This window comes from Bubalus kerabau, chromosome X (genome assembly GCF_029407905.1).
Source record: "Bubalus kerabau isolate K-KA32 ecotype Philippines breed swamp buffalo chromosome X, PCC_UOA_SB_1v2, whole genome shotgun sequence".
In the NCBI taxonomy this organism is placed as follows: Eukaryota; Metazoa; Chordata; class Mammalia; order Artiodactyla; family Bovidae; genus Bubalus; species Bubalus kerabau.
In genome coordinates this window covers 102,999,226-103,024,721 of record NC_073647.1, presented here as the reverse complement: position 1 = coordinate 103,024,721, position 25,496 = coordinate 102,999,226, and the positions used below count along the sequence as shown (strand labels likewise).

The 25,496-nt window shown below is 44.0% G+C and overlaps 1 protein-coding gene and 2 long non-coding RNA genes across 8 annotated transcripts in view; 2 read left to right on the top strand and 1 right to left on the bottom strand.

Moving 5' to 3' along the window:
• Positions 1-25,496, top strand: part of LOC129640354 (uncharacterized) — a 36,404-nt gene that overhangs the window by 4,992 nt on the left and 5,916 nt on the right. The gene's annotated exons all lie outside the window — the stretch shown is intronic.
• Positions 12,970-16,436, bottom strand: RBM3 (RNA binding motif protein 3). Of its 6 annotated transcripts, none has more exons than XM_055565632.1 (7): positions 16,300-16,436; positions 15,621-15,740; positions 15,279-15,385; positions 14,521-14,638; positions 14,324-14,429; positions 13,615-13,693; positions 12,970-13,146 (listed from the first exon to the last, which is right to left on the bottom strand). In XM_055565632.1, exons 2-6 carry the CDS (start codon positions 15,721-15,723, stop codon positions 13,636-13,638), a joined length of 492 nt encoding a protein of 163 aa, XP_055421607.1. In that variant the 5' UTR covers positions 15,724-15,740; positions 16,300-16,436; the 3' UTR covers positions 12,970-13,146; positions 13,615-13,635. The 6 variants fall into 6 exon arrangements, with proteins under 6 accessions (XP_055421607.1, XP_055421608.1, XP_055421605.1 ...); XM_055565633.1 differs by having other exon boundaries at positions 13,630-13,693; XM_055565630.1 differs by having other exon boundaries at positions 13,615-13,696; positions 16,300-16,434.
• LOC129640353 (uncharacterized) lies at positions 16,393-17,675 on the top strand. The gene is made up of 2 exons (XR_008708756.1): positions 16,393-16,530; positions 17,233-17,675. It is a non-coding gene; the product is annotated as an uncharacterized LOC129640353 (long non-coding RNA).

Sequence of the window (25,496 nt, the reverse complement as noted above, 5' to 3'; positions counted from 1 at the left end):
AAAAAGACTTTCTTTTGAAAAGAGTGGCATAAGCTGCTTTTCAGCAGTACAAGCTTCACCAAGCAAGATTAGAAGTGCAGAATAAAAAATAGTCACACATGCAGAGGCCCCCTAGAAAGTTCTCCAATTCTTAGGTGACTAATGGGCCTTCAGACATGCCCAGAGCAAGAAGAGTACTTTCTGTGTGTCTGTGATGGAGTGGCGGGTTGGGCTTGGATACTCCCAGGAAGCTTGGTCTGGGTGTCTCTAGAGATAGGAGACATAATTATGTACTACAGGCTTTGGGGTTTGGATCCCAGGAGGCCACCTGAATCATCCTTATTTCAACTGCAACAGGAAGTTGCATCTGTATTCATCTTAACGTGATCAGGTTGTACAGTGTATGGAGTTGGACTACAATGTTTAGTAGCTTCCTGTTGTCGTTCAGTCGCTCAGTCGTATCCAACTCTTTGAGACTCTATGGACTGCAGCACTTCAGGCTTCCCTGTCCTTTGCTATCTCCTAGAGCTTGCTCAGGCTTATGTCCATCGAGTCAGTGATGCCATCCAACCATCTCGTCCTCTGTCGTCTGCTTCTCCTCCTGCCTCCAATCTTTCCCAGCATCAGCCTCTTTTCTAATGAGTTGGCTCATCGCACCAGGTGGCCAAAGTATTGGAGCTTCAGCTTCAGCATCAGTCCTTCCAATGAATATTCAGGGTTGATTTCCTTTAGGGTTGACTGGCTTGATCTCCTTGCAGTCCAAGGGACTCTCAAGAGTCTTCTGCAACACCACAGTTCAAAAGCATCAATTCTTTGGTGCTCAGTCTTCTTTATGGTCCAAGTCTCACATCCACACATGACTACTGGAAAAACCATAGCTTTGACTAGATGGACCTTTGCATACTTTGCATACTTTGTATGCAAAGTAATATCTCTGCTATTTAATATGCTGTCTAGGTTTGTCATAGCTTTTCTTCCAAGGAGCAAGCCTATGTAAGGGCTTAACAGATCTTAACTGATACAGTTCTCAAAAATGTTGTTCAGATTATTGTTTGTTATAAAAGTAGTGTTATTTTCACACTATTTATATAATACAATAATCTAAACAGTATTTTTTAAAGCAACCTTAAATGCTGCTGCTGCTGCTAAGTCACTTCAGTTGTGTCCGACTCTGTGCGACCCCATGGACTGCAGCCTACCAGGCTCCTCCGTCCATGGGATTTTCCAGGCAAGAGTACTGGAGTGGGTTGCCAGTGCCTTCTCCAAACGTTAAATGAGACAGAGCCAAAAACGTATTGCCCTTTGTGTTCTAACAACCTCCCTTGTCCATGTAACTAAGCTATGTGTGGTCTTTTCAGGATGTTGAACACCATTTTGTTTCATGATTGCTAAAGAATAAACTATTTTGCTGCACAAACGTGTAACAACTAACATTTATTGGACAACATGCTAGATACTGTTTAAGATGATTTATATGTATTAATCCACTTAATCCTAATTGAATGTTGTGGGTCCCTTTACTATCCCTATTTTACAGCCGAGGAAACCCAAAGCCCAAGGGTGACATTTTGTTGCACCACACCAATATTTGTGGCCAGCATTGGGTTTACAGTTGGCCCTTGAACAAAACAGGTTTGAACTGTGTGGGCCCACTTATATGTGGATTTTTTTTTTTCAAGAAATATTACAGTATTATGTCATCTGTGCTTGGTTGAATCCATAGATGCATAACTGTGGATACAGAGGACCAATTATGGGACTTGAGCATCTGTGGATTTTATTATCCATGGCAGGTCCTGGAACCCATCCCCCACAGACACCCCTGATGAACAACTGTAATTGCCAGTTCTTTTTTATTTTTTTGCCATAAAGGATGATACAACCAATACCTTTCCTATTCTCCTTAACCCTCCCTAGACAGAACTCCACACCTTCATCCCACCATTCAGCTTCCATAGAAACACTGTGGGAAGAAATCACAGGACAGTCAGGGATAAAAAGGAGATCTACTGTCTCCCTGCCAGAATTGTTTTGTTCTTGTTGTTTTTACAATTCATGTTAAAATTTCAAAAATTATTTTAGAACTTCATTCATGATATTAGATAAGATCACCTAATGCCAAGGTTGTTATAAATTAGCTATTTATGTGTAAAACATGTTTATAAGGACACCTGTTGTGAGAACATTTGCTGTCATTCCAGGAAGTAGTACAGTACTTTTCAGAAGGCACTACAACCTGGCCACTGCCACAGTCTCTGACAACTATGTGGTCTTGGGCTTAACCTCTTTGTGACTCAGTCTCCTTATCTGAAAATAAAAACTGCCTCATAGAGTTAGTGAGAGGACTAAATGAGTTAATATTTGTAAAGCTTAGATAAGCATCTGGAATAGAGACTATATCCACTAAATGTTGACTACTGTTAGTTGTTTAATTTTTCCCAATAAACAGATCCATCTGCCAGAGGTAAATCTGATGCAAAAATAACAAGAATTAGAATGACCATGATTACCTCTTGCATTTATCTGCTCTTCATTTTTTCAATTTTTGTTTTTAAACATTTACACACTAATACTAGATAAAAAGGGGCTTCACTGGTGGCTCAGCAGTAAAGAATCTGGCTGCGACACAGGAGGAGTGAGTTCAATCCCTGAGTGGGGACGATCCCCTGGAGGAGGGCATGGCAACCCACTCCAGTATTCTTGCCTGGAAAATTCCATGGACAGAGGAGCCTGGTGGGCTACAATCCATAGGGTTGCAGAGTCAGACACGACTGAAGTGACTGGGCATGCATGCACTAGATTAAAAATTGGTTTTGAGAGGCTTCCCTGGTGGTATAGTGGATAAGAATCTACCTGTCAATGCAGGGGACATGGATTTGATCCCTGGTCTGGGAAGATTCCATGTGCCGTGGAGCAAATAAGCCCATGTGCCACAATTGCTGAGCCCACATGCCCTAGAGCCTGAGCTCCACAAGAGAAGCCACCACAGTCAGAAGCCCACACACTGCAAATAGAGAGTAGCCCCCACTTGCCGCAACTAGAGAAAGCCTGTTCAGCAACGAAGACCCAACGCAGCCATAAATAAATAAATTTTTAAAATGGGTTTTGAACAACAAGCTGGTGATAGAAGGCACTTTCAGTTTGTTGGGAGCTTGGAGAGAAAGGGGCAGAATTTATGTACATGAATGGCAGGCAGGTCAGTGGGTAAGGAAAGAATGATCTAGGGCCTGGGGGTATCAAGTCACCAGGAGCAGCTCCTGGAGGTTGTGAGTGACCTTGGTTACAATCATGGCATTTAAAAAAGCTCAAGTCCAGGGTGGACCACAAGTCCCACCCACTCTAACAGAATCTGGGGCTATTTCACTGTCAGAGTGACAATTGAGGGTCCTAGCTGAAAGAATAAACAAAAACAGTTGGACAGAAAAGACAGGTAAGCCAGACCATTTGAAGGTAATACCACATCACAATAGTAACTTAAGTAATGGCAGAAACAAGCAGGGGCCATGTCTTTTTTGGACTCCTTTCTTCATGTGCCTCCTGCCTATTTGGCCCCCAGAGTTTATAACTGCAAAGGCGAGCACTGGACCACACTGGTTGTGCCGGCTTCTCATTACACAGGCTGAGATGAAACCTGACGTTGGGCCTCATCCTCAGGAACTAACAGAAGCATGATTTGAGGGAAAGCCTAGATGGCTGGGGGGTGACAAGAGTGTGCTGAGAAGCAAAGCCAGAGAATGAAATAGGAAGACCATGGAGATGATGTGTAACATGTAGACCCCGATTTCTTATTCTCTTATCTCATCCCTGAGGTTTCTTCCTAAATTGGACAAGTAGGGGTTGGGACACAAGATCATAATTTAAATTTGACCATTTCCTGATGGGAAAATATTTGCCTCTGAAGCCAAAGTTCTCACAATCACCAAAGTCTTAATGGTGATAACTCCCCAATGCCTGAGTCAGAAACCAGATTCCTACACTTGGGAAAAGTCTCACAGACCACTTGAGCAGCCTCCAGCAAATTGCAATAGCCAGCTTTCCAACAAATAATTATCAAGCCCCTACTAGGTGCCAGCCACTGGAAAAATAGCAGTAACTCAGATAACTGGGCTCTACTCTCGTGGAGCTGCCATTCTAGCTAGAAAGATAAGTGATAAATAAGATCATTTTTCAAACTGTTTTTTACTATCATTAAAATAGTAGTTTGGTTAGTGCTTCCCTGGTGGCTCAGACGGTAAAGTGCCTAAAATGCTGGAGACCTGGGTTCAATCCCTGGGTCAGGAAGATCTCCTGGAGAAGGAAATGGCAACCCACTCCAGTATACTTGCCTGGAGAATCCCATGGACAGAGGAGCCTGGTAGGCTATAGTCCATGGGGTCACAAAGAGTCAGACACAACTGAGCAACTTCACTTTTCACTTTTGGTTAGCATTGCTGAGCAGTGGGGGAAGGAGGAAGGAGTGAGAAATAAATTTAAGCTGGTCACAACACTGTAAATCAACTACACTTCAATAAAATTTTAAAAATAAAATGACCAAAAAAGTTAAGCTGGAACCTGAATGAAAAAGCAGCCAGATGTATGACGCTCTAGACAACAAATGTGTGGATAAAGCCAGTGAGGCCAGGCAGTGACTGATTTAGAGGAGAAATCACTTGACAGGACTAGAACTGGAGTCACTCTGCTCTTAAGATCTCAATTCCCTTTACCCAGCGGTGATTCAGGGCCAGACTGGAGCCTGAGCAAGCCTGGACCCTGGATTTGGTACCTCAGTCTCAGGTGATAGAGCTACATGGGCACAGCCATTGATTTGTCCCACTTTTTTTCTGTTAATACACTGACCTACATCTGGTTGCTTTTCAAATATTAAGCTATTCTTGCTTGGTTTTGGTGACAGCCTGCATTTACCAAGCTCTTACAACACCCATCTTACAGAACTGTCACAACAGCCCTAATGAGGTGCAACATTTGGCCCCCCTTTGAAGATGAGGAAAGTGAACCCTTGGATGGGTTTACTGCCCGTGGCCACAGATGTAGAAAACATTAGAGCTAGCATTTGGAAGCAGGCAGGAAGTAGAACTGGACTAAGTTTCTTATCCAGGATACCAGAAAGCACTACGCCCCTGGTAACCAGCCAGCAGTGTTGACAACAGCATCCCATCCCTCTCTACTTCTCTGTATGTCCCCCTACCCCCACCCCCATATCGAGTCCCAAATCAGTTTCTACTCCTGTCTCTCTTCTGATCTTCTGCACTGGTAGGTCAGCCATGCAGTCTACAACAGCTTCCAACTGCTGTGAGAAGCTGACCTCTTAGGCCTCCTCCCCAACTTCATCCTGTGTTTCTCTCACTCTTATCTGGTTATGCTCCAGTTACACTTGCTTTCTCAATTTAAAATTGTACAAATTGTTCCTGAGATCTAGAACACTCTCTTCTGTGCATGCAAACACTTCTACTCATCCTATGTGAATATTAATGATAGCAAGCACTTTGTGCCAGACACTGTTTCAAATATTTTATACAACAACCCTCTGAAGTTGGTACTTCTACTCATCCTATGTGAATATTAATGATAGCAAGCACTTTGTGCCAGACACTGTTTCAAATATTTTATACAACAACCCTCTGAAGTTGGTACTTCTACTCATCCTATGTGAATATTAATGATAGCAAGCACTTTGTGCCAGACACTGTTTCAAATATTTTATACAACAACCCTCTGAAGTTGGTACTATTATTATCACATGTCACAGATCAGGAAATGGTGGCAAAAAGATGAAGTAACCTGCCCAAGACAGCATAGCCAGTAAGCGATGGAGTTTGATTTACACCCTGGCCACCTGGCTTCACAATCCTTGCTGTTAACCACGACACTAACACCAATTCCCAAGTTACTTTGTGTGACGTCCTCCAGTGTGGATTCATAACAATTGCTTTCTCTCATCCCATCCCCTTTGTTTGATCTCTCAGCAAGTTCTGTCAGTTCTACCTTCAAAACATATCCAGAATCTAACCTCTCCTCTCCACGTCCACTGCCGCCGCCACCATTGCTGGCTTGGACTACGGTGGTGGCCTCCTCACTGCTTCCGCCCTTGCTCTCTTCCCCAAGCCTGTCCTCCCAGTAGTCAGAGGATCCTGTTACAATCCAAGGCAGCCCACGGCCCTGCTCTGCTCAGACCCATGCTCCATCTCTCTCAGAGAAAAAGTCAGTCATCCCTGTGGCCAAGGCGGCCCTACAGGGCCAGGCTCCATCACCTCTCAGAATTCACCTCCTGCCACTTGCCCCCTTGCTCACTCTGTTACAGCTGCATTGACCTTCTTGCTGTTCCTCACACACACCAAGCAAGCTCCCACCTCAGGGCCTTTGTGTGTGCTTGCTTTTTCTTCTGCCTCTAATTCCTCTCTTCCAGACGCCAAGAAAAGGCAAGGCTGAGATATTTGGCTGGTAAGGAAATGTGTCCTCATTCAATTCAGATGTTTGCTACTTACATAGATAACAGAAGCGAGGAGAGCCACAGATGCCAGCTCATGTCCCTTGTACAGGGTAACACAGAAACAAAAAAGGGGCATGACTGCAACATGAGTGGTAGGACACTGTGGTGCCAAGCAGTTGGTGCATGCTAAGCAGTTCTATAACCTTAAATCAGGGGAGAGAAAGAACAGAAAGCCTCATACCTCTTCAGAACCTTGCAAGAGGGGAAACCGTCTCATGGCAGCCTCCTTGGTAGACAGGGAGGTTAGTGAGAAACGGCCTTGTAGCCTCTTGTGCTCTGTGTTCCGAGGATCACAGGGCGTTCTGCCAATACTTAGATGAGCTTGCCTACGTGGCCTATGTGGAGACGTGCTATGCAGTCAGAGTGCCATGCAGAACCATTCCTCTACCATTCTCCAATTTTGTCTCTAGTGTAAGGTCACTTCCTCTGAGTCACCTTCCCTAAAACATCTTGTGTAAGACCCCATCACTCTTCATTCCCTCTGCTTTATTCTCAACACTAGCCACTTTCTAACATTACATCACATACCAATTTATTACTATATTATCCATAGGCCCTAATATGTGATTCCTAAGCAAAGAAATTTGTCACAGCTGTTGCTGTGTTCCTACAATTAGTATCTGGCACACATAATAAACACTTGCCAAAATTTACTGACTATACCTAACTACCAGACACTGGTAGGTGTTTCCCATGTCTGGACTCATTCATTGGGGATAATCCCCATCTTACCACTGAGAAGACAGGTTTCTAAGAGGTCCTGGGTTTTGAAAGAAGGCAGGAAGAACCTGTGGTGCTAGGCAAAGGAATGGTCCACCTACCTGGAGAAGCCAGAGGGGTCCTGAGAGCTGGGATTGGGGAAGGGGAGCAGGAAGGGGTTCTAGGACCAGTATCTTGTGTTTTTTGCTTTTGTTTTTTGGCTGTGCTGCATGGCATGCAGGATCTTAGTTCTCCAATGAGGGATCAAATCCATGCCCCCTGCAGTGGAAGTGCAGAGTCCTAACCACTGGAATGCCAGGGAACTCCCTAGGACCGGTATCTGGAAAATATTAATGTCAGATGTAAAGAAATAGAAGCTAGCATTTCAGGGTTTCTTGAGGCCCTTGGAATAGAGATGACTGTAACTATTCAGAAGGGTTTGGGGAACAGAGCAGGCCAACAGAAAATAGCTGACTAAAAGTCATCCACTTCCCACACCAATGTGAAGGTCTTACAAACCACACCACTCAGTTTTCTTTTGAACTTTTTATTATGGAAAATCTCAAACTCACAGTGCATTGATTTAATGTACTTCCACGTACCTATCACCCAGTTTCCACAATTTTAAACACACTGCATTTTCTAAACTGAAGGTTCCATAAGCATTTGAGTGGTTTGAAGCCAACGGTCTTTGTTAAAATACAACAACTAGGAAACATCAGGGTATTTTGCACATTTAATGCATTAAAACTTTCTTCCACTTAAATAAGACAAATGGCTGGACTGTATTCCCTCCTCTCCAAAATGTACTTTTTAAATGCAAAATGTACTTTTTAAATGCAAAGTTTAAAATAGAGACTGCAAGTTCTGTGCTTGAACAACTATTAAGTAGAAAGAATAAAGAAAACTTCCTGAGTTTTACTTTAAGGAAGCTTAAAATTGAATTTAGAACAGCATATTAGAAATCTTTATGCAGAACATGCTACAGACTGTTTTCAATTTAGAAGCCTTAACTTTGTGCTTTCATTATGTTATTAAAATCCACATCCCATAGACTCTAGTGTAGTTCTCCATAACCAAACGCTAGTATTTCTGCAGTATATTGTATGCATATTCACACTGAATGGGAAAAACAAAGATTATGAAAAACTTCAGGTCTTGTCACAAATCTTGAGTAAAAAAGCTTCTGGTTTTTCAGATCTCTGAGCATTTTGATTATAAGGGATCATGGCTCATTAGCCTGGAGAAGTGCAGGAGGTAGAAGAGGAATGCAGATATGCAGGAACTGTGCGTGTTTTGTCTCTAAAAGCAGGAGGGAGGAACACTGCCCAGTTATCTATTCAATATGCTTTCTAACATACCTTAAGTATTTACAGCAACTTAGTTTAAAAACCTTTTAAAAATTATTTGACTGCCCCAGGTCTTACTTGCAGCATGTGGAATCTTTAGTTGCAGCATGTGAGATATACCCATTTGAATGCAGAGTTCCAAAGAATAGCAAGGAGAGATAAGAAAGACTTCTTCAGTGATCAGTGCAAAGAAATAGAGGAAAACAATAGAATGGGAAAGACTATAGAGATCTCTTCAAGAAAATTAGAGATACCAAGGGAACATTTCATGCAAAGATGGGCTCAATAAAGGGCAGAAATGGTATGGATGTAACAGAAGCAGAAGATATTAAGAAGAGGTAGCAAGAATACACAGAACTACAAAAAAGGTCTTCATTGGTGTAATCACTCATCTAGAGCCAGACATCCTGGAATGTGAAGTCAAGTGGGCCTTAGGAAGCATCACTACAAACAAAGCTAGTGGAGGCGATGGAATTCCAGTTGAGCTATTTCAAATCCTGAAAGATGATGCTGTGAAAGTGCTGCACTCAGTATGCCAGCAAATTTGGAAAACTCAGCAGTGGCCACAGGACTGGAAAAGGTCAGTTTTCATTCCAATCCCAAAGAAAGGCAATGCCAAAGAATGTTCAAACTACTGCACACTTGCCCTCATCTCACACACTGCTGCTGCTGCTGCTAAGTCACTTTAGTCGTGTCTGACTCCATGCGACCCCATAGACGGCAGCCCACCAGGCTCCCCCATCCCTGGGATTCTCCAGGCAAGAGCACTGGAGTGGGTTGCCATTTCCTTCTCCAGTGCATGAAAGTAGAAAGTGAGAGTGAAGTCACTCGGTCGTGTCCGACTCTTAGCGATCCCATGGACTGCAGCCCACCAGGCTCCTCCATCCATGGGATTTTCCAGGCAAGAGTACTGGAGTGGGGTGCCATTGCCTTCTCCGTCTCACACGCTAGTAATGCTCAAAATTTTCCAAGCCAGGCTTCAACAATATGTGAACCATGAACTTCCAGATGTTCAAGCTGGTTTTAGAAAAGACAGAGGAAACAGAGATCAAATTGCCAACATCTGCTGGATCATAGAAAAAGCAAGAGAGTTCCAGAAAAATATCTATTTCTGCTTTATTGACTATGCCAAAGCCTTTGACTGTGTGGATCACAACAAACTGTGAAAATTCTGAAAGAGATGGGAATATCAGACCACCTGACCTGCATCTTGAGAAATCTGTATGCAGGTCAGGAAGCAACAGTTAGAACTGGACATGGAACAGACTGGTTCCAAATCACGAAAGGACTATGTCAAGGCTGTATATTGTCACCCTGCTTATTTAACTTATATGCAGAGTACATCATGAGAAACTCTGGGCTGGATGAAGCACAAGCAAGCACAAGATCGCCAGGAAAAATACCAATAACCTCACATATGCAGATGACACCATCCTATGGCAGAAATTGAAGACCTAAAGAGCCTCTTGATGAAAGTGAAAGAGGAGAGGGAAAAAGTTGGCTTAAAGCACAACATTCAGAAAACTGAAATCATGGCATCTGGTCTCATTACTTCATGGCTAATAGCTGGGGAAACAGTGGCAGGCTTTTATTTTTGGGGGCTCCAAAATCACTGCAGATAGTGACTGCAGCCATGAAATTAAAAGACACTTACTCCTTGGAAGGAAAGTTATGACCAACCTAGACAGCATATTAAAAAGGAGAGACATTACTTTGCCAACGAAGGTCCATCTAGTCAAAGCTATGGTTTTCCCAGTGGTCATGCATGGATGTGAGAGTTGGACTATAAAGAAAGCTGAGCACCAAAGAATTGATGCTTTTGAACTGTGGTGTTGAAGAAGACTCTTGAGAGTCCCTTGGACTGCAAGGAGATCCAACCAGTCCATCCTAAAGGAGATCAATCCTGGGTGTTCATTGGAAGGACTGATGCTGAAGCTGAAACTCCATTACTTTAGCTACATGATGCAAAGAGCTGACTCATTTGAAAAGATCCTCATGCTGGAAAGATTGAGGGCAGGAGAAGGGGACGACAGTGGATGAGATGGTTGGATGGCATTACCGAGTCAATGGACATGAGTTTGAGTAGACTCTGGGAATTGGTAATGGAAAGGGCAGCCTGGTGTTCTGCAGTCCATGGGGTTGCAAAGAGTTGGACAGGAATGAACTAAACTGACTAGGGATGGAACACAGGCCCCGGGAGTCTTAGCCTCTGGACCACCAGGGAAGTCCCTGAAAAAGGTGTTTTGAGTTTCTTACACCCCCAAAACCAGAATGTAGGGAAGGTGTAGGGTTATTAGCACAGACCTACCCTTCTCTAAGTATGTCACCTCCAGTACCACTCAGTGAGGTCGATAGTATTACTCCCACTTTGCAGACATAGAACTTGAGGCACATAAAACTAAGCTAGGAAGCAGGGTCAGTGACTTCCATGTGGGGTTAGAGGGGAAAAGGTTTGGGATTTCTTCTGGACTTCAAAATGGGCAGGGGGTGGGATGTCTATGAAAATGTTTCTGTCAAATTTGTGGGGAGGGTAGGCAAGATCCAGGGCTTGAAAATACAAATACTTGTAGACCAAGGGTCTGGTCTTCACAGGTTTGGGGACACAGGTTCTCAAAGCACCTTTAAATGTGAGTTCAAGTCCCAGTGGGTTCTTGGGAAACATGCGCACTAGTGTGATTCTGGTCAAAATGAAGAGGACTAATAAGCATTTAATAAGGGTTTTGAGTCTCACATCTATAAATTGTATTGATGAGTGATGCAGTGTCAAAGAAAACTGTCTCCTAGGCCCCTTTCCTTAGAGCAAGTAAACCAGAGCTGGACAAGACTGGATTGCTGCAAGTGTGTGCTCAGTTGTGTCTGGTTCTTTGCGACCCTATGGACTATAGCCCGCCAGACTCCTCCGTCCATGATTCTCCAGGAAATACTGGAGTGGGTAGCCATTTCCTCAAGGGGATCTTCCCAACACAGGGCCACCTGGAAAGTCCAACACTCCTACACAGCACCTCAGGAAAGGTTATTTATAATTTTTATGTCACTTAGGGGATCATTTTGTTGTAGAAACTTTGTGGTTACCAGACCCTATCTCAGGCCACAATGGGAAGACATTGTACTTTCTGAGACTAAAGTGTTCCCCACCCTAGGCAACAACAGTGGGCCTCCTGCCAGATTCCACTGCCTTAACTCCCTGGAGCCCAGCACAGAATGCCTAGTACTCAACTGGCAAGGAGTGGCTGTAAGGCCCCTTTATCTGGTCCACACAGGTCTCAGAAGTTCCCAAGTCTCCATCCACCCGGCAAAGCAAATCCATGGCTGAGAGAAATGGTCCTAGGCACTGTCCCAGCTAGCTGGGAGGCAGAAGAGACAGGTCATCAGTACTGCAACTTTCACAGTACAGTGACCCATGTGGTGTCAGCTTGGATTGCTGTTTATCAACACCACTGAAATATGTGGAAAGCAGCACAGCCTGGGTTTGAACCCTGGAATCAGAATCCAGAGGCTGTGCTCCTAGAATCCTGTTTTCAAATCAGGCTTGTCCTATCTCACACCAAGATGAGTTTATTATACCTGTGTCCACCCCTATTATTTCAGGAGCAGTTGGCACCACTATTTATGACAGGATTTAGTCTCCCATTCCCCCCCGCCCCAGATGCTTACATTCTCAGTACAATCTCCTAAGGAAGGCACCTAAGATGCTCGGAGGAGACAGGAAGATCAAAACTCCAGCAGCCTTCCCAAAGCTGACACTGAGATCATCACAATGGGACCAAGAGACCACGTCAGGAAACCCAATTCCAGCCACAAGGGAATTTTGCTGAGATTCCCCACCCTTCCCACAGGCCTGATGTATGTATACCCAAAGCAATTCCAAACCCAACCAAACTTTGAACCCAAGTTCTCTACCCTTCTGGCAGTCCCTGCCCACCTAACTGTATCCTTTTCTCAAAATCTCCCTCTTGGCCTTCCCCTATTTTTAATTTGTAGTAAGCCTCTATACCTTAATTTGAGCAAGAAAAAAGCACTTCAATATCAATTTGTTTTCAGATTTCATCTTTTTAATCAACTCAGTGAAGGACATCCTAAACACTACATGAAACAACAGAATTTTTTTCTTCCAGTTTAAAAAAAATGACATACACAAGTATATCTTAGAAAGTTCTATATAATCAAGGCAGAAATCTTGAGTAAAAAACACCTATAAGTTATCATGCTCTTTAATTCTTACAGTTGGAAACTGCTTCCTAATCAGGATTCAACATTGTGTACAGGTTTTTAAAATGTTTCTAGATACATATTAGTAAAAGAATCTGGCCAAACATTTCTTGGCAGAAAACCTTAAGAGCTGGAACTAAAAAAAAAAAAAAACTGGTAAAAAAGGAAGAAATACTCAGACTCTACAAATATCTTCAGACTTTGTCTTTAAATGGGAGAAGAATTTTAAAACAAACAAAACAAACATGGAGCTTTCTGAAAGATCTTTAATAAAGTACCTTGGGAACTCAATTCAAAAAAAAAGAAAAGAAAACCAGGTTGGTTTAACTATTACAGATGTTTCAGTGCAGCTCCAAAAGTCTTTATAAATACAGTCATTTGGAGAGGTGGTCCTGGTCCTGGATCAGATTATTCCTTGTGTTTCTGAGAACAGTAAGAAGGGGGAGAATTGTGATGTTGGGAATACACTGCTACTGCTAAGTCACTTCAGTTGTGTCCGACTCTGTGCGACCCCATGGACTGCAGCCTACCAGGCTCCTCCGTCCATGGGATTTTTCAGGCAAGAGTACTGGAGTGGGTTGCCATTGCCTTCTCCGGGGAATATGCGAACATGCTTAATTCCCAGGGTTGACGAGGATGCTGAAAGGCTGGAAACCCCTCCATCTCTTACATGCTCAACAGGAGATGATTATAGACAAGACAGGTGGCCCCCCAACCCCCACTTCCATCAAAGCAGACTAGCCTTAACAGGCACCTGAAAGCAAGAGAGGCCTAGGAATGGTTGTCAGGTGGGCCTGTTGAGGTATGCACATACAGGGGGAAAGGTGAGAGCGACAGGATAAGACTGGTGGACAGAGGTCTCTTAAATGGCAACACAGAAGTCTCACTTACATTAGGTGCACACACCTCATCTCAGTTGTCATAATTGTCCCTGTAATTTCCCCCTGAGTAGCGGTCATAACCACCCTGGCTTCTGGGAAAAAAACATACGTAGTAGTATCACAGCAATGTATTATATATTCTGCAGTATTACTAAACACCATGATAAGTTAAACATGAATATCAAGTAAAACTCAATCATATGGTATATAATATAGCATATTAAATATTACCACCATAATCAAGACAGTACAATGAACATATGTCACCATCTACTGCACATTCCAATTACATGACCTAACAAATTATTTACCAATGTTATACTTAACCCAAAATATTGCTTCATACTTGCTTTATAACTTCATTACAATTTGCAAACACTATTAGCACCACAGCAAGGTATGTATGAATACTCAGGCAACTAAGCTTTTTAAATTTTTGAGCAAGAAACTGAGTTTTTAAAAAATTTTTTTAAAAGTTTATTCATTCATTTCCCTGCACTGGGTCTTAGTTGCTACACACGGCATTTTCAACCTTTGAGGTGGCACGTGGCATCTTTTTTAGTTGTGGCATGTAGGGTCTAGTGCCCTGACCAGGGATTGATCCCAGGCCCCCTGCATTGGGAGTACAGTCTTAGCCACTGGACCACCAGATAAATCCAAGATGAATTCTTAGTGAGAGGGAAGAAGCACCAGCATACCCTAACCCCTTGGTTACCCACCTGCCACCATAGTCTCTGGACCTTCCATATCCATATCCGTATCCGAATCCATATGCTCCAGGTCGATTGTCATACCTGCCACTTCCATAGCCCTGGTCCCCACCACCTACAATAGAGAAGAAATATTTTGAATGGCAATTGTCTAGACCTAGACTGCTAATAGGCAACTCTCCTCCATACCCCATGATCAAACTTACCAATTAACTTACCTCTAGGGTAGCCACGACCACGTTCATAGCCCCCAAAGGCACCCCCTCGTGATCCCCGGGCTGACTTGCCAGCGTGGTCTACACGGATCTGACGACCATCCAGAGACTAGGTGTGGGGAGACACAAGGGTGGATGGGTTGGTGGTCAAACAGGGCAGGGGTGAGGTAGGAGTGGGCTGGGCAAGTGGGCAAAAGAGCCCAGAAATTCCTGCTGGGCACCAGGTTCTGGGTGCCATATTCCAGAACAAGCTCCTTTGACCGAAATGGTTTTATCTGGAGCTACAGAATCCCACAAAATTACCTGAATCCACCATGTTTCCCCTGCTACTACTTACATCTTGACCGAACTCAGGTTGAATTCTCCTCCCCACTCCTCTAAGCTGCCCGACTATTAGGGCTAGACAGACACCTCTCTTGGTCTGAGGCTTCAGAGTCCATCCCAGAAGACTCACGAGGTCCTCTCCGGGCCAGGCCCGCAGGTCTGCAGACTCTACTACCTAAGCCCAGAGCAGGTCAACCATCCACAGGTGGCTTCTCGGCCTCATGCAGGACCAGTCGTCGCCTCCCAGGCAGCCCGGCTCTGTCTGCCGCTGCCCTCCACCCCCTAGAACAGAAGGCAGTCACGCTCCTGTGAGTGGGCACTGCGGGGCTTGGTGGCCGCGCTGCCCCAAGCAGACACAGAGGGAAAAACAGAATGGTCCAAGTGACAGATGGACGCAGGGCCCCTATGCAGGTAGGAGATCTCACCTCTCCATTCATGGCTCTCATGGCATTTGAGGCATGCTCCGGATTGGTGAAGGTGATGAAGCCAAAACCCCGGGATCGCTGAGTCTCCCGGTCCTTGACGACCACCACTGGGAAAGACAGGGGAAAGAGCTAAGAGGACAAGTAGTAAACGGTGTTAAGAATGGACCCTCCTTCCACTAAAACTCAATGGAAACTTATTGGGTTCTCAGTCTTAGGCCTAGGAACAAAGGCAGGAAAAGGGTAAGGCCTGGGGTTCTAACCTTTCTCTCCTGTTTCCTGAAATGCATGGGACCCAGACTTTCTTCCACAATCCCCCCATCACGCACCTGGCCCATTTCTCACCCTCAGAAATAGGTCCAAAGCTGCTGAAGTGGTCTTCCAGAGCCCGCTCATCAGTGTTGAAGTTGAGCCCTCCCACGAAGAGCTTCCCTTCTTCAGAAGACATGGCAGTAAATTCAAGTCCTGTGTTGAGGATATGGAGAATAGGAGAAACTGTGGAGATGGGATAAAGAAGAGGCTGGAGAAGTGAGAAAGGATGAAGGAAGAGAGAACAGAGAGGAGACAAAACAAGCAAAACAACAACAACAACAACAAGCCGGGGTAACCAAGCACAGACAAAGACGAAAAAGACAGAAACCTCTGGAGTCGGTGCCCACACAATATCCCCTACCCAACGCCCGTCATTTTGTACACCTGCGCATGCCCAGAACAACCTTGAACAAGATGGCGGCGGTCACATGCAAAAAGAGCCCCCTCCCCCCATCCGCCTCCGCCGTCGCATGATCACGGCTGCCACCCACGCCGCCAGCCCTTCCCGGCGTTTCCTGCACTCAAATATAGCGCGCCAGCCTCACACCAACCAAAAAGTGTCACCTCCAAGCACGGAACCCACCCGATCCAGTGAAGCCCAAGCCTATATGTCAGAGGCCGTTACTTCTCACTCGCGCATCTCGCTCTCAACCGGCGCATCAAACGTCAGTGAGACGAGTAACAGCCGCTCCGCAAAATATATGCTACTTACCTGCAAACTAACAATAACTCAGAAGAGAGCCACCACAAACGAGCCGAGACTGGGGAGGTTGCCGCGCGGCAACACGCTAATAAAGGGCACAGAGTGGACACGTCACAGAACTTCCGCCACGCGTGCCGCCGTGCGCGCTCATTGGCTAAGGTCAGTGAGGCGGAGCGGGAGGAAGGGATAACAGCTTGAAGGGAGCGAGGAGCTGAGCACGATTCCGGAAAAGGACTGGAGGTTTGTAATGTTGATGCAACCTAACATCAGCATCTCGGAGAAGGCAATGGCACCCCACTCCAGTACTCTTGCCTGGAAAATCCCATGGACGGAGAAGCCCGGTGGGCTGCTGTATATGGGGTCGCACAGAGTCGGACACGACTGAGCGACTTCACTTTCACTTTCATGCATTGGAGAAGGAAATGGCAACCCACTCCAGCGTTCTTGCCTGGAGAATCCCAGGGACGGGGAAGCCTGGTGGGCTGCCTTTTATGAGGTCGCACAGAGTCGGACACGACTGAAGCGACTTAGCAGCAGCAGCAACATCAGCATCTGCCCAGCCATCTTCATCCCTTATGCTCTCACACCCGTTTCCGTCTCTGACATCACCCTTACCACCCTTGATGTCATTTCCCTCATTGATTCTGACGTCTTTCTCTAGGTTCCTTGAGGACATAATTACTGTCCTCTGATACCCTTTCACCTTCTAGTCCTCCGAGCTCATACCCCCTCGAGGGCCCGATGTTTTTTATCTCCCCACTGACCCTGACGTCATCACCATTCACAGTCCTTAACATCAGACATTCCTTCGTTTCTTAGACCCTGACCCCGATCCCTTCATTTCCTCCTCTGTGCCCAACATCTAGCCACCTGTTATGCGACTCTTCCCCCTGGCATCGTTTCTTCTCATTTATAACCTCAGCCCTTATCCTTACCTGACAGCTTCCTGAAGCCAGTTTCTTGAATTCCCCACCAACAAACCACCTGAGGTGCCTTCTACAAAAGAGAATGCTTCAGTCTTCAAAAGGAGTAAATCCCAATCCAACAGAATGATTTCTGCTGTCACTCAGAGTTGCTGAACCCTTGATCCATGCAGAGGACGCAATAAGTAAAGGACAGATCGTCTGAGCCCACTGCCCACAATTTGTTCTTGTCTGCCTTCTGAGCGTCTGAGCTACCTTTACAATGAATGGATTTGACAGACTTTTTGTTTCTGAGCTCCCCATCAAGGAAGACTGGGTTAGTTGCCCTCAGAGACTTGAAATATGTCATCCATAGAATGGACTCGTCCAGCCTGTTAAGGATCAGCACCCCAAATACAGACTAGATCTGTTAACTTTTGGGATACAGTATGGTGAAAAAGTGAAAGTGTTACTAGTCTCTCAGTTGTGTCTGACTCTTTGCAATCTGATGGACTAGCCTGCCAGGATCCTCTGTCCATGGGATTCTCCAGTCAAGAATACTGGAGTGGGTTGTCATTACCTTCTCCAGGGGATCTTCTCAACCTATGCGTTGAACCCAGGTCTCTTGCACTGTAGGCAGATTCTTTACTGTCTGAGGCACCAGGGAAGCCCCCTTACAGAGGACAGTTAGAATAGATTTACCCTAATTCCTAAGAGCCCTGGGATTTTTCAGAGTGCTCAATGAGCATTGTCTTCTTTCTTAAAGTTACCAGTTGCATTAGCCCCTAAAAGACAGCCAGCTTGTCCTTAGAAACTTTCAAGTCAGTCATTGAATTCTCTAACTATGAAAGTACTAGGTGGCATCTTCTTTTGATATAAAGCTGTTGCATCTACAGTGGAAATCTGTTGTTTGGTGTAGCCACCTTTATTAGTTATTTTAACTAGATCTGGATAAGTTGCTGCCACTTCTACATTAGCACTTGTTACTTCAACTTGCGCTTTTATGTTCTGGAGACAGTGTTTGTTAACACTCATGATCCAACCTCTGCTAGATTTGGACTTTTCTTCTGCAGCTTCCTTCACCTCTCTCAGGCTTAACAGGACTGAAGAGAGTTATGGCCTTGCTCTGGTTTAAGCTTTGGCTTAAGGGAATGTTGTGGGTGGTTTGATCCTCTATCCAAACCACTAAAACCTTCTCCATATCAGCAGTCAGGCTGTTTCTCTTTCTTATCATTTATGTGTTCACTGGAGCATCACTTTTGATTTCTTTCAAGAACTGTCCCTTTGCATTCACAACTTCAGTAACTGGTTACAAGAGATCTGGATTTCAGCCTGCCTCAACTCCTGATGTGCCTTCCTCACTAAGTGTAATCATTTCTAGATTTTTATTTGAAGTGAGAGACTCTTCCTGTCACTTGAACATTTTGAGGCAATTGTAAGTTTATCAAGTGGCATAATTTCAATATTATTATGTCTCAGGGAAAGAGAGGCCTGAGGAGAGGGAGAGGGACAGAAAGTAGGGCAGTTTGAACATACATTTGTCATTTAAGCTTGCCATCCTAGAGTCACAGATTATTGGTAACATCAAAGATCACTGATCATAGATCATCATAACAAATACAATAATAATGAAAAAGTTTGAAATATTGCAAAAATTACTGTAATGTGACACAGAGATAGGCAGTGAGCAAATGCTATTGCAAAAATGGTGCCAACAGACTTGCTGAATGCTGAGTTGCCCACAAACCTTCAATTTGTTAAAAAGAAAAAACAAAACCCATGATACAGAAGGAGACTCATAGACACAGAAAACAAACTTAATAGCTACCAAAGTAGGAGGGGTTATTTGGGAGTATGGGATTAACAGATGCACATTACCACACATAAAATGGATAAACAACAACGACCTACTATATAGCACAAGGAACTATATTCAATATTTTGTAATAAACTATAATGGAAATGAATAAAGAAAAAACTCACAATATCTGTAAAGCACAATTAAAATGAGGGATGCCTGTACTAAGAGTTAGGGGAAGTCAGAAGTGGTTTGCAACACTTCCCTGGTAAGTTGGCTGGTAAAGAATCCACCTGCAAAGCAGGAGATGCTGGTTCAATTCCTTGGTTGAGAAGATCCCCTGGAGAAGGGATAAGCTACCCACTTCAGTATTTTGGGGCTTCCCTGGTGGTTCAGACAGTAAAGAATCTGCCTGCAATGCATGAGACCTGGATTCCATCCCTGGGTTGGGAAGACACCCTGGAGGAGGGCATGTCAACCCACTCCAGTATTCTTCCCTGGAGAGTCCCCATGGACAGAAGAACCTGGTGGGCCCCAGTCCATGGGGTCGCAAAGAGTCAGACACGACTGAATGACTAGGCACAACAAACTATAGTGGAAAAGAATTGAAAAAAGAAAAAGACTCATGATATCTGTAAAGCACAATAAAGCAAAGCACAATTAAAATTAGAGGTGCCTGTATTAAGAGTTGGGGAGAGCAGAGGTGGTTCACAACACTTCCTCAGACAATAGTTTCAGAGATGAGCATCCATACACAGGGCAGGAGGAGAAAAACTCATGACCAGTATAGGCAGAAACCAGGCACATAGTTACAGCTTTCACTGATTGGTTGAGCAAGGAGCAGGAGGGGATGTGAAGCTTGTTGCAAAAGAATGGGAAGAGCTGAAATGTCTTATGGCTCAGCCCATCTAAAGTCTATCATGCCTACCTCAGATCCATTAAGAAACCACAGCCAAAGGACTCAGGGGTTTTCTGCAGTAGATCCTGCCTACTATAATTCCTGTTTCTTGGGGAGATTTCACCAAGACAAACTTCCATAGGAAATCACAGATGAGGCAATGACTGGCATCCGGGCTCTACTGTCTCATAGTAGATAATGCTGATGAAGACAACCTATTGCCAAGACAGAAACTGACCCCCAAAATTATAGATATATTTTTGAGATCAGCCCCACTGCCCTGCCATTCCATTTTCCAGGGTATCTTCCTGACCCAGGGATCAAGCCTGGGTCTCCCACATTGTAAGCAGACTCTTTCCTGTCTGAGCCACTAGGGAAGCCCCTGCATCCACAAAATGGACTTGTCTGACTTTTGCCATATCCAGACTTCCTACGCCTAGGATAGACATGAAGAGATTTCACATTGTCCACATATGTACTAGTTTTAGCCCTCTGAGAATCTGAGCCTCCATGCAAAAAGAGAGGTACTTATTTACCTCTCAAAGTGTCTGAGCTCTGATCACATTCTACAGTTTGTGACACATCATCATAGTTGTTCTATGCAGTCTCTTGTTTTACTTATTCTTTTATTCCTGCACCCGACTATCATTCTTTCATTCCCACGGTTAACTATGTTATTGAGTTTTATGTGTATCTCTTGGTATGATTCCATATAAAATCGGTATTTTGGGTATATTTTTGATTAAAGTAAATGGTAGTGTTATTTTTTTAAACTTTTTTTCTCAACCAGTATTATGTTTTTAAGATCCATCTGTGATAATTCCCTGGCAGTCCATTGGTTAAGACTCTACGCTTTCATTCATGGGGCCCAGGTTTGATCCCTGGTCAGGGAACTAAGATCACACAAGTTGCACCACACAGTCAAAAACAAACAGAAACGAATGGAAGTCTTGTTGGGAATACACTGTAGTAATAGATTTGGGGCAAAATAATATATTAGCTGTGGAGGTTTTAAGAAATGATCATAAACTCTATGATAGTGCCCCCATCAGAAGTTGGAGCCTAGTTCCCTTGCCCTTGAGGGTGGGCTGGACTTAGTGAGTCACTTGTACTGCACAGAATGAGCATGTCACTTCCAAGACTAGGTCATAAAAGGCACTTAGGCTTCCTGCTCTCACACAGACTGCTTTCTCTGTGGGATGGTATCTGGTAGATCAGGCAGCAGCCCTATGGAGGAACTGAGGCCTCCTGCTAACAGCTATGTGAGCGGGCCTTCTTGGAAGTGGAGTCAAGCCTTCAGATAACTGCAGCCGCCTTCCACATCCTGACTGCAGCCTCATGAGAAATTCAAGGCCATAACACAGCTAAGCCACTCCCAGAATTCTTGCCCACTGAAACTTAGATAATGTCTATTGTTTTAAGTTTGGGAGTAATTTGACATCAATACATAGTTGACACATCATAAAATCTTCCCAGCAAAAAGCATGAAATGTCTTTATTATGCCCAGCTTTGCACGAAATGTTCTCTTGTTCTTGAAGAGATTTCTAGTCTTTCCCATTCTATTCTCCAGGCAAGAATACTGGAGTGGGTAGCCATTCCCTTCTCCAGGGGATCTTTCTGACCCAGGAATCAAACCCAGGTCTCCTGCATTGCAGGCGGATTCTTTACTATCTGAGCCACCAGGGAAGCTGCCTGGATAAGCCCTAGTTATGACTTTTTTAAAAAACATACACTGTTGAACTCAGGTAGCTAATATTTTACTACAATTTTTACATCTATATTCATTAATGAAATAGGTCTGTAACTTTATTGTGTTGTATCTTCTTTATCTGGTTTTAGAATGAAGACTATACTAGCCTCAAAAAATGAGCTGAACAGCTTTTGCTTTTTTCCTATTTTCTGGAACAATTTGTATATTTGGGAATTAACAGTTCCTTGAGAGTTTGATAAACTGTATCTGTAAAACCATCTGGGTCTGTGCTTGAAGCTTTTGTTACAGTGAGATAGAGTGTCTTTATCATTTCAATCTTTCTTAAAACTTGTTACAAGTTTTCAATTTCTTTTTGCATCAATTTGAGCACATTTTAGTTTTTCCAGAAATTTAAGCCTTTCATCTAGGTTTTACATACCATACTTAGCCTTTTTGTGTCTAGTTTCCCTTTTTTCTGTATTTTGCATTCTTTTAAAGCAGTCTTGGCAGAAGCCTATCAATATTTTCAAAGAACCAGTTTTTAATTCTGCTATTCTTTATCATTACTTTCGGAAAAGGCAATGGCAGCCCACTCCAGTACTCTTACCTGGAAAATCCCATGGACAGAGGAGCCTGGAAGGCTGCAGTCCATGGGGTCACTGAGGGTAGGACACGATTGAGCGACTTCACTTTCACTTTTCACTTTCATGCATTGGAGAAGGAAATGGCAACCCACTCCAGTGTTCTTGCCTGGAGAATCCCAGGGACAGGGGAGCCTGGTGGGCTGCCATCTATGGGGTCACACAGAGTCGAACACGACTGAAGTGACTTAGCAGCAGCAGCAGCATCACTACTTTAAAAACTATCTTTGGCATTTATTTCCTTCCTTACAATATTTCCTTCATGAGTCATGGAGTCATGGGTTTGTTCCTCTGCTCTTTCTCCATCTTTTTTATTTGAATGCTTAGATGATTTATTTTTCAACCTTTCTTCTCTCCTGATGAATGTACTTAAAGCTGTATATTTTCTTTTAATAACTGATTTTGCTGTGTCCCAGAAATTTTGCATGTAGTGTTTTTATTAAGTTCTAAATATTTCTAAAGTTCCCTTATGATTTCTTCTTTCACCCAGGGGTTATTTAGTAGTTTCCAAAAATGGGAGTCTTTTTTTTTTTTTTTGGCCAGGCCATGTGGGATCTCAGTTCCCCTACCAGGGACTGAACCTGGTCCATGGTAGTAAAAGCCCAGAATCTTAACCACTACCAGAGAACTCCTAGAGCCTTTTTTTGTGTGTGCAAGAAATAGCTTTTCATTATTGCTAATTTTAGGGCTTCCTAGATAGCACTAGTGGTAAAGAAGCCGCTTGCCAATGCAGGGGACACAGGAGACTGAGGTTAGATCCCTGGGTCAGGAGGATCTTCTGGAGGAGGGCATGGAAACCCATTCCAGTATTCTTGCTGGGAGAATCCTATGGAAAGAGGAGCCTGGCAGGCTATGGTCCATAGGATTGCACAGAGTCAGACATGACTGAAGCACCTTAGTACACTGCTAATTTTATTGCATTGTGTTCAGAGAACGTGGTAATATTGATACTTTTGAGTTCATTGAGGATTTCATTGTGCCCTCACAGGGTCCATTTTTGTAATTAATTGTAAGCATAAAAGGAGTCTTCTCCATTTGTTAAGTGAAGGATTATATAGGAATGTGTGTCATATATTTGAAATTATATGCCAAGCTTAAAAATATATTGTTCAAGGAGAAGGCAATGGCAACCGACTCCAGTACTCTTGCCTGGAAAATCCCATGGACGGAGGAGCCTGGTAGGCTGCAGTTCATGGGGGTCACGAAGAGTCGGACACGACTGAGTGACTTCACTTTCACTTTTCACTTTCATGCATTGGAGAAGGCAACGGCAGCCCACTCCAGCTACTCTTGCCTGGAAAATCCCATGGATGGAAGAGCCTGGTGGGCTGCTGTCTATGGGGTCGCACAGAGTCAGACACGATTGAAGCGACTTAGCAGCAGCAGCAACATAAAATGAGTATTTCAGAAGATAGAACTTCTGTCATAGAGACGGTCAGAAGACCATAACTATATTTATTCTTTCAGGTTCTAGGAGGTATGGGGATCTTCAGGGAGTGCAGGCTGTCACATTGTTGGTGGAGCCCCGGGGCAGCCAGCACAGGGAGAGGCAGGAAGCCTGGCCCCTGGTCCTGGGGGCCTATGTGCTTCAGGTTTGGAGTCTGGGCTCCACCCAGTGGCAGCCTGGAAACAGTAGCTTCCTCCAGTCACTGGCTCTGTGAGCCATAGCAGCTGGCATGATGTGGCCATCTGTGGACATCTCACTGGTAAAGATGTGTGCTTTGCTTGGCCACACAGTGCTTTCATCTGAGAACTGAGTGTGTTTAAGTAGGCCTGAGGGAGCTAGGGTCAGCCAGGCTTTTTCAGAGTGCACCAGGCACACAGACTGCATCCACAGCTTGGTGGACACTTCTCTGCTGTCCAGGTGACTTAAAGACAGTGTTTGGAAAAAGTCCTTGGCTGGCTTTAATTCCTACTAGGCACTGTAATGACGATGACATAGGTAAGGGAAAGAGGGCTAAAGCTGCCCCAAGTGTCCCAGGCTAATGAATAGGAGAAGTTGTCTGTCGAAGTGTGGCTTGTGGTTATTTTGCATTTGCATTGGATCCTGTAACCAGGATGAATAGTCTATCCCCAAATCCGTTAGTGATTTGCCAGCCCTCCAACCCTAAAACAATTCTCTTCCACTTTTTGCATTAAGAAACATAGCAGTTACATCCTTGGGCAGCAGACCAGAGTGTATAACCTGATCTCCTCAACCTCATCTTGCTTTCTGAGTCCTATATTAAGCATTGAATTTTTTTAAGGATAATTTACTTAGAAAGGCAAGGAGGAAACAAACTTTGAAGGGAGAGATGAGACATTTATTGTTGCAAAGCCGAGAGACAGGTTCTTCAAGTCTGCATGAAAGTATTCTGGGAGCAGTATTTAATATGCTAAAGGATATGAGTTCTTTAATGAAGAAGTTTGATTTTTCATCTGCTAGTTACAAGCTGTAAAATGAAGCTTTGTCTCCCTGGCAGGCAAATTTTGGTTTGGTTTAGTGGAAGTTCAAGCCAGTGGCCATTTTCCCTAAGGCGGGGTGATGAGTTTAGGAATACCCAGCTCTGAGAAGGGCCAGTGGACTAATCCTGAACCCTTGAACTATTATCTGCTTCAGCAGTTTTGGAAAGTAGCCTATTAGGACGGTAGCTGATGAATGTGGCCTGTTATTCTTTTGGGGAGTTGGTTGGGACTCTGGAGATGGTATTGACACTGGCGTGCTCTGACTGTGTGGCCAGAGATGGCACAGCATTCAGTCTGCCCACCCAGTTCTGTGGTATCCTCTAAACAAGAGAGAGAACGCAGCCCTGGTTTCTAGAAGAAGATTGTCATTCTACGTAGCGCAATGTGTCACTAGGAGTTTTTTCATTCCAAGTCTTTGGGCTTCATAACATTGGAATTGTTTTTTCATAATTCCCAACATTCCATAAATATTTGTCAAGGACAAAGAAAAGGAATGTGTTTCTTTATTCTTCTCACATAAATAACTTTGTATACATGACTTCCTGCTTTCATATGAAGAAGAAACTAGCTCCCTTGTGTGGCAGCTCCAAAATTAAAAGATTGTTGCATGTATAAGGGGTTGAATATATTTTATAAAACTAATGCATTTGTATTTCTGTGCTGTTCTAAAGATTACCTTTTTACTTATATTAATTAAAGATATAGAAAGTATATATTTAAATCATGTAAATGTGACTCATTAGGGAGTTTCCTCAACCTTAGTATTCATCAGCTTCTCACACTCATATAGTATGCTGCTCAAATTTTTCTGTGTGCAATATGAACATTTGA

Bases quoted from the DNA above. Each gene is read 5' to 3' on its own strand.
- RBM3 (XM_055565630.1), bottom strand. From the start codon at position 15,723: ATGTCTTCTGAAGAAGGGAAGCTCTTCGTGGGAGGGCTCAACTTCAAC. The intron at 15,386-15,620 runs GTGAGAAATGGG...TGTCTTTCCCAG, and splicing joins CTTTGGACCTATTTCTGAGG to TGGTGGTCGTCAAGGACCGG. The intron at 14,639-15,278 runs GTGAGATCTCCT...CCCCACACCTAG, and splicing joins TGAGAGCCATGAATGGAGAG to TCTCTGGATGGTCGTCAGAT.